This window comes from Aulostomus chinensis, chromosome 11, assembly GCF_037954235.1.
Source record: "Aulostomus chinensis isolate RoL2024-O1b breed Wild chromosome 11, RoL_Achi_v1.0, whole genome shotgun sequence".
Lineage (NCBI taxonomy): Eukaryota > Metazoa > Chordata > Actinopteri > Syngnathiformes > Aulostomidae > Aulostomus > Aulostomus chinensis.
Window position 1 is genome coordinate 14238960 of NC_141330.1, and position 7589 is coordinate 14246548.

General features: G+C 40.5%; 1 protein-coding gene across 3 annotated transcripts; it reads right to left on the reverse strand.

The window, feature by feature from the left end:
• Positions 1-510: 510 nt before the first annotated feature.
• smg9 (SMG9 nonsense mediated mRNA decay factor) lies at positions 511-7557 on the reverse strand. Of its 3 annotated transcripts, none has more exons than XM_086218738.1 (14): positions 7429-7557; positions 6974-7132; positions 6803-6877; positions 5499-5733; positions 5297-5394; positions 5062-5174; positions 4622-4733; positions 4118-4213; positions 3892-3977; positions 3059-3165; positions 2107-2214; positions 1852-2001; positions 1644-1782; positions 511-937 (listed from the first exon to the last, which is right to left on the reverse strand). In XM_086218738.1, exons 2-14 carry the CDS (start codon positions 7118-7120, stop codon positions 859-861), a joined length of 1545 nt encoding a protein of 514 aa, XP_086074864.1. In that variant the 5' UTR covers positions 7121-7132; positions 7429-7557; the 3' UTR covers positions 511-858. The 3 variants fall into 3 exon arrangements, with proteins under 3 accessions (XP_086074864.1, XP_086074863.1, XP_086074865.1); XM_086218737.1 differs by having other exon boundaries at positions 7322-7445; XM_086218739.1 differs by lacking the exon at positions 7429-7557 and having other exon boundaries at positions 513-937; positions 1876-2001; positions 6974-7408.
• Between the last annotated feature and the right edge of the window lie 32 nt (positions 7558-7589).

The following is a 7589-nucleotide window of genomic DNA, read 5'->3' on the forward strand; positions in this document are numbered from 1 at the left end:
GAAGCCTCAGTGCGATGCTCGGTCTGAGTGCTGAGCTGAGAGCTGCCCTTCAAAAACCATCTGGTCGTGAGGGGACAGTGCTGACCACTGCACCACCGTGCAGCCCTACATGTATTGTTTCATCTATATTTATTCATCTAGAATACCTTTCTGTGTAATAATGAAGGTAATAAAGGAGGGCTTGAAGCTTTGACGGGAAACAGGTGACATGTTACACCTCTTGTATCTGATATCAGTTTTTAATCTATTCTTTCCACACCAGACTAAATTTTACTCCCAAAACGCAAATGAGACATTTAGAGTAAAAAATTATAGAGTTAATCTGTCTTTCTTTACACCTTTGATTTGACGACTGGTTGTTTTCCATCATCAGCACTTAGGTTTAATTTCCTCCATTTTTCAGGGTGAATGCAAATGACTGTGAGGCAGAGCTGTAGCCCAACGTTCTCCAATGCAAGAAAACAAACAGAAACATGCATTTTTAGAACCACACAGAACTGAGTCTGTCACAATCATGTTTTTTTTAAATAACGTTTTAATTTAAAGACAATAAAAAGGAATTTACTTTCATCTCTTCAAACTATAGTCACATCGTTGTAACGTCTTACAAAGGTGCAGACACATTTTGAACTCATTCCCACCAGCGCGGCTTCGCCCACTGCACACAAAATGTCTTGAGGGCAGGAACAGCCAACTTTCTCACACCTGTTTCACTTTCCATTCAGCTCTGCAAGAGGTGATTGTATCTTTGATGAAATCTGACTCTCCTGTAAAGATTTCTTTTTCTTGGGTGAAAATGGGAGGCTCCATTTTCAGTGAAACATTTCCATGATGCGATGTGATTTTGGTCAAAGCTTGTTAGCAGAGCAGACGGCTGTACTCAGACAGGGCGGAGGATTTTTTTACTCCATCCCAGATTCGAGCTGCATAGTGAAACCTGAAAATTCAAGACAAAAACTCAGCCTTTTTTTTTTTTTTTTTTTAGAAATTCACAACAGTGAATTAAAAATCGTGGTGATCCTGAACTACGATGTGTATTAAGGTGTTGAACTATCAGGCTGACGCATGCTGAACAAAAAAATGGTAAGAAAAGAAGTTGACCCCGGTGAAGATCCTCCCAAAAGCAATTATTCTCATCATGGATACCATGGAACTTTCTGTGCAACTAAGGTGAATGAAAAAGATGCGAAACTACCACCATATCAATTAATCATAATTAGAAAACTATAAAAATGCCCTGTCATCATTCTGATGTTGGCTTCCTGGCAAATAAACTCTCAGATCTACAAGCTGCCTCCAGTCTCTTTTTTTGGACACTACAAAAGCAGAATGAGGGACAAGGGCTTTCACAATACAAACTCATCTGCCCCGTATCTACTTCCGTTTTATTTTGTAGAGCAAAATGTTTAAACATCAAATGCAGCATGCATTTTTTGCAGGCATTCAACCAAAAACTTTTTCAAAAAGGCTAAAACAAAACTGTGACACTTACAATACAGCATGCAAAGGAACAAAATAGTGCAGGAATGCACAGAGTTTATTTGATAATCGTATCAACACAAGTTAGTCCTATCAACCTACGATCATATTTGTTGTATTTGTTTGTGTCCTTTTTGCCCAAAGTGTGCACATGTTATATTTACCAGTTTTTCTCTGTGAGGATGGTGTGTGACAGCTGACAGCGGGGCATGGCCAGTATTTGACTGCGGAGCTTGGAAACCATGGTGGAAAAGGCAGGGTGTCCTCGGTAGCCCGGGAGCAGAGAGAAAAGGGGATATGACCCTGAAGAGTGGACCACGATGAGTTATTTTTTCACACAGGATACAGCAGTAAACTTGAAATCGATCTTACAAGAGAAGTTCAGTTCTTTAGGACCTGCTTTAGTCAAACTATCATCCCCATCATTCTCCTGTACTGGAAGTAGGAACATATTGACTTCAGTTGTCAGATAGTCCTGGCCCAGACCAGGGAAGATGTTGCAGTCAAGCATGGACAAGGAACCTGAAATCCAACCACATGTTATTGGAAAACATCAAGTGTTTGTGGTCAAATACAAAAACTGAAAGTTTGTGCTACTGTCCTGTGTTTGTGAGAGAGGAGGAGAACCTTTGTATTTGAGATGAGAGTGGGCCATTAATTTGTCCACCACCATGTGCATATTCTTCAGATTCCTGGGGCAGAAATCATCTCGCCTGCTCTTATTCTGGAGGAACACTGGATGGAAGAGGGAGGGGAGTATGGAGTTGAAATCATGCCAGATCCTCACAAACACACAAAACATGTTTAACTCACGCCCCAACAATTCCCAAACAAACTCAGTTTGGTTTGCAGATACAAAAGATCATTTGCAAACTAATGCATGTGGTTTTGCAAATAAGAAACGTACCTATCAAACAACACAAGTACAAACGAAAACCTTCTAAGTGCAAAAAACAATTCTACAACTCCAAAAAAATGTCACGTGACTTTTGGCAAAATCTTACTACTGTCATGTGACTTTTGGCACTAATTTTCCACCTTGCAGACCCACACACAAATGCCAGTAAATGTTCTAAGAAATGTCCTGGAATTCTGGATCTGCAAGGTGGAAAATTAGTGCCAAAAGTCACATGACAGTGGTCAGATTGTACTAAATGTCATTTTTCATAGTTGTAAAATTGTTTTTGTACTTGAAGGATTTTTTTTGTTCTTGAAAGATTTTAAATTTACTTGACTGTATTTGAAGAAATATGTTTCTTTGTATGTGTAAAACATGCTGTATTTGTTTCTGAAGCGTGATGTATTGTTTGATAGGTACGTTTCTTATTTGCAAAACCAAATGCATTAGTTTGCGAATGATCTTTTGTACTCGCAAACCAAAATGTGTTTGTTTGTGAATCGTTGGGCGTGAGTTAAACATGTCTTGTGTGTTTGTGAGGATTTGGCATGATTTTAACTCCATAAGGGAGCTTTGATTAAACTGGATCATCAGGCCTGATTTGCATGTGTGTGTGTGTGTGTGTGTGTGTGTGTGTGTGTGTGGCTGTGTGTTTGTGTGTGTTCTGTATCAAACAGTCACCTATATGTGGATAGTACTCGGCCCCATCGTCATTGCCTGAAGAGCCGGTGCTGTCATGGCTGGTAGATGGAGTGGAGGGCTTCAGCATCTCAGCAGTTTGAAGGAACCTACACAAGAACAAACTGTCAGCTACTTCCTGTGGCTCGCCAAAATTTGGAATCATTATGCAATCACTGCAAGGTTACATATTCGCATGTCTGATTTCCAAACAATAAAAAAGCTTGATCTGATGACCATGAAAGCGCAAAAAAGTATTGACAGTATGGCCTTAATGGATCTACAATATTTCATTATCTGAAAATGAGCATATGGTGTAACGAGATTTCATTTAAGACTGGCATATAAAGGGGTGCAGGGTTGAAAAAAGTTTGGGAACCACTGTGCTGGATTATTCTTGATTTATTTATTCCTACTCGCCCCATAAATACTTTTTTTTTTTTTTTTTTTAAATACAAGTGTAATATTCCAGGCAAAGGTACACCAGCAGAATCCGTTTACTGGGAAGCCGAGTTGCTCAGCTCTTCCATTCAATAGGTTACTGAGGTCCTTGGTATGTTAAGTTTCATTATTAGCACGTGATAAACTGAGGAGGTGTCAGCACATGTTAGGTGAGCTCACTGCAAACAGGTCTGGCTTTGTCCACATTCACTGTCTCGGGACCAACGGCAGGAAAATATTTTGGCAGTGATTATAAAGAAGAAAAAAAAAAAAAACACCACCAAAAAACAGAAGAAAAGCATCCCCTCAAAATGAAATGCTTTGCATTCCTATGAGAGGATGGGACACGCAGGTTATTGTCTCACAGATCCACAGTAGACAAAACCAGTGCCTACCTGTAGAGGTTTAAATCGGTGAACCAGTCCTGAACCACAATGACCACATGGCAAACCGTAAACAAGAAGGCAGCAATCTGAAGAGACTGTGTACAGGGGAACAGAGAGTTCTAAAGGGATTATGTTGAACAGGCCCTGAATCAGACAACTACAGCTGCATAATGAGTTCTAAACTTGTAATAAACTGGGGTTTTAGCTTCCCGCCTTCTGTAGGCCGCCCACTGACCTGCATCTCCACGTATGTGTATGGAAGGTTGTATTCTGGAGGCAACTTCCGATCATTGTTGATGAGGTGATCTAGAATGGACGGGCTGAGCATCGGCTGAAGAAGCAAAGAGAGAGAGAGCGAGAGAGAGAAAAAGAATGCTCACTGCTTTTAGAAGCTAATTAGAAACTTGAATCAAATTCTACAGCAAACTGCAAATGTAGACAATAATCTAATGGCAGGAAACTGATCAGATTTAAGGTTCAGTACAACATCGGTTTAATTCTGTCAGAAAATCCTATCGTGATATGTGAATCGGCTTGATTTTGTTGATATCCAGGGGATTCATTATCAAAGGATGTCACTCATCGTTTTCATAGCGTCATTTCTGACATGATGGCTAATTTTATATCAACATATCCCAAGCTAAAAAAAAAGAAAAGAAAAAAAAAGCAACTAGCTTGAAGACCACGCTTTTCATCAATGAATAAGAGTCAAGTGTTCTGTGTAAAACGTCATCCTTACCTGTGTGTCCAAGAAGATGACTCTCTCCTGTGTGATAAAGAAATCAATCCCTGTGCTCTGGTTTCCTCCTCGTTCTTTAATTTCTTGTGTCTGGGCTCTGAATACGTAACCCCTGTGAATACAAACACTCCTGTTAGTTCAGGAGTGGAGGAAACAAAATCTTCTCCATCTCCACTCATTTCAGTTATTGTTACTGGAAATCACAGATGGCTGTCTTTGTAACAGAGGATGAGGACGATTGCTTCAGGACAAACCAATATCCTGAACTTATCTCTCTGATGACGTTTCACTGAGGTATGCCAACTATCCACCACCCTGTACGGCAAACTAGTGGGTGGATGGTCTATGTGGTTCTTGGATCTTTCAGGAGGGCAAAAGTCAATTCAGTACGATGATTATTACTGTTATCATATCAGATCAGGTGTTCATCTCAACTTTACCTTTGATCTTCTTCAGGGGTGTTGGCAGATAACAGTGACATTACAGTAGATTTCCCAGTTCCCTGCAGGCCGATGACTCCCACCACCAACATATCTGTCTGGTCCCTCAAATACTGCAAAACATCGTGAAAAAAAACACAACTGCTTTTGGATGTGTGTTAAGTTGTCTCTTTTTTTGTTTGTTTTAAAGGCAGTAACGTGACATCATCTGAGTCCATACACGAGACGAACTGACCTCCATGGCACTGTCACACCAATTCATCTGATCATCCACTAGCTTTATGCTGTGCTTCATCTTCTCTGGGGGGAGCAGCTTAGACTGCCCAACCATGGCTGCAGGTCGGAAGAGAAGATTCTAGATTAATCTTAGTAGGAACACTGAAGACATCTTGTTCTTTACAGTTACGGTTTACAATGTAGAATCATGGATAACCCACGGTCCACAGCGCTGCTCGATGCTGAAGCGCCCATCCCCCTATTTTGGATCTGGTACACCGGCTGGGTAGGTCGCTGACCTTCCCTCTCCATTTTCGAGGGTCCTGCACCAGAGGGTTGAGCAGCAGCTTCTGGAGGTGTCCCTGGCTTTGTTCCATCATCCCTGGCTTTCATGAGCATTATTGGCTTCTCAAGGACCGGGGTGCCACTGGCTGGTGCATTCTGGGATGGCTTGGCCTTTAAAAGGATCCATTTAACAAGACAAGTCAAGTCAGAGCTGAGAGGTAGAAGAGCTAATACATTAGAAAAAGAACTTATGGGAACAAAAACTCTGACTCCTTTATTTGGCCGGCTGAAAATGAAGGAGTATTCTGAAGAAACTTTCAATGAATATGAACATTCCTGCGCCAGTTTTGTTCTAAAATTGTATCCCATTTGTTCTGTTGCCATCAGCAGTGGCAGATGTTGACTGGCTTGAAGGAGGGTTATATTAAATTTATATGATTTGATTTGTGCTAATTCAAAAATAACATGATTTAGGGCCAGAAGTGTCTAAAAATAGTTATGACTTTTTATATTTTACATTTCTATTACGGTGGAAAGCAAGGGGGAATAAATGCACAATAATAATGATACAATAAGAACATAATAAATACACTGAAAGAACCTAGTATAGGACCAGAGTTTTAGCAGTACTGAGTATGATGTGTTCACATCTAATTACAGCAGTCATACTTACGGAGAGAGATTTGCGATGGTATTATATGAGAAGAAGAAAAAGAATTGAGAGCAGAAAAAAAATTGACAGCAAAACTTTTCGCACTGAAAACAAACAAAAAAAATTGATTTGAGAGCAACTATTGACAAGGCGATCAAAAGTACAAACAGTAAAAATAAATGCGTGATTAAAAATAAATCGCTTGCAAATTTAAAAGTTTTGCTTGCGAACTGTTTGTCTTTTCTCTCATACAGTTTTCCAATGCTCTCAGGTTCTTTTCTCTCTCTAAAAACCTGTTTTTTTTCTGCTTTCAATTTTTTTTCCCCCCTCTGGCATAGTACTGGCTCAAATCTCTCTCCATACATACTGATATACATTCTTACATTGTGCTCAATTATTGTACAACTTAATGTTACTCTAGAATTCTTGATGTCAGGACATGTTTACGTCTGTCATTTGAATTCATACTGATGGTATTTTACAGGATCATACTATCAAAAACCCATAACCAGTTCTGTACTGTAATTTATGTTTGATAAACAGAATTGTAAAAAGATGTTCATATATGGAAGAGACTAATGAGTATACCCTTTCACCCGGAGGCTTGGCCAGAATGATTGGGGTCTTCTGAATGAGTGGTCCGGGAGGATCCTCACTCCCATCCTTAACAGAAAAAAAAGTTAAAATAAGAGAAGACCCTATGTTAACCAAAAGGCAAGACGACACATACTTCAGAACATAGATTGTGTTCGGTATTACCCTTCGCTCTCTCGGCATGTATTCCCGGTCGCGACTGGGACCGGACAGATTTTGTCCAGGGGGTCCAGCATCCCGGTCACCGCGGCGTCGCCTCCTCCTGCGTCCCTGCCCGTACATCCCAGGCTGACTATGACCGGATTCTGACATGCCGCTACACAGCTGATGATACCACACGCTAACGTTAAACACAACTTATGTCAAGTATTTTACAAACAGCTAAATAGCCTTGTCCAAACAGAGACCGGCTAGTGACAGTAGAGTTATGTAAGCAAGCAAAAATACAAACTGCCCTAAGTGAAAAACTCTACGACCCTAAATATTAGGAACGAATCTTGTAAAAAAAAAAACCTTTAAATTCAGCCTCTTGCACCGACAACTGAAGGTAATTTACAATATCGTTTTCTCGTCGTTGGTGTGGTTGTGTTGGTACTCGGCGTTCACCGTTGCTGCGTCACCTTGAATTCGTTCGGTAATTTCACCCAGCTGGAAGAAACTCCACCCGCCTGAGATGGTCGTGTATGGATCAAACGCACCTCGTTCGTCTACTAAATGAGGTCGGTTTAAAACAGTGTGACACAGGCAGTTCCCCTTGTGAAAGGAGATCCAATTTAAGAAT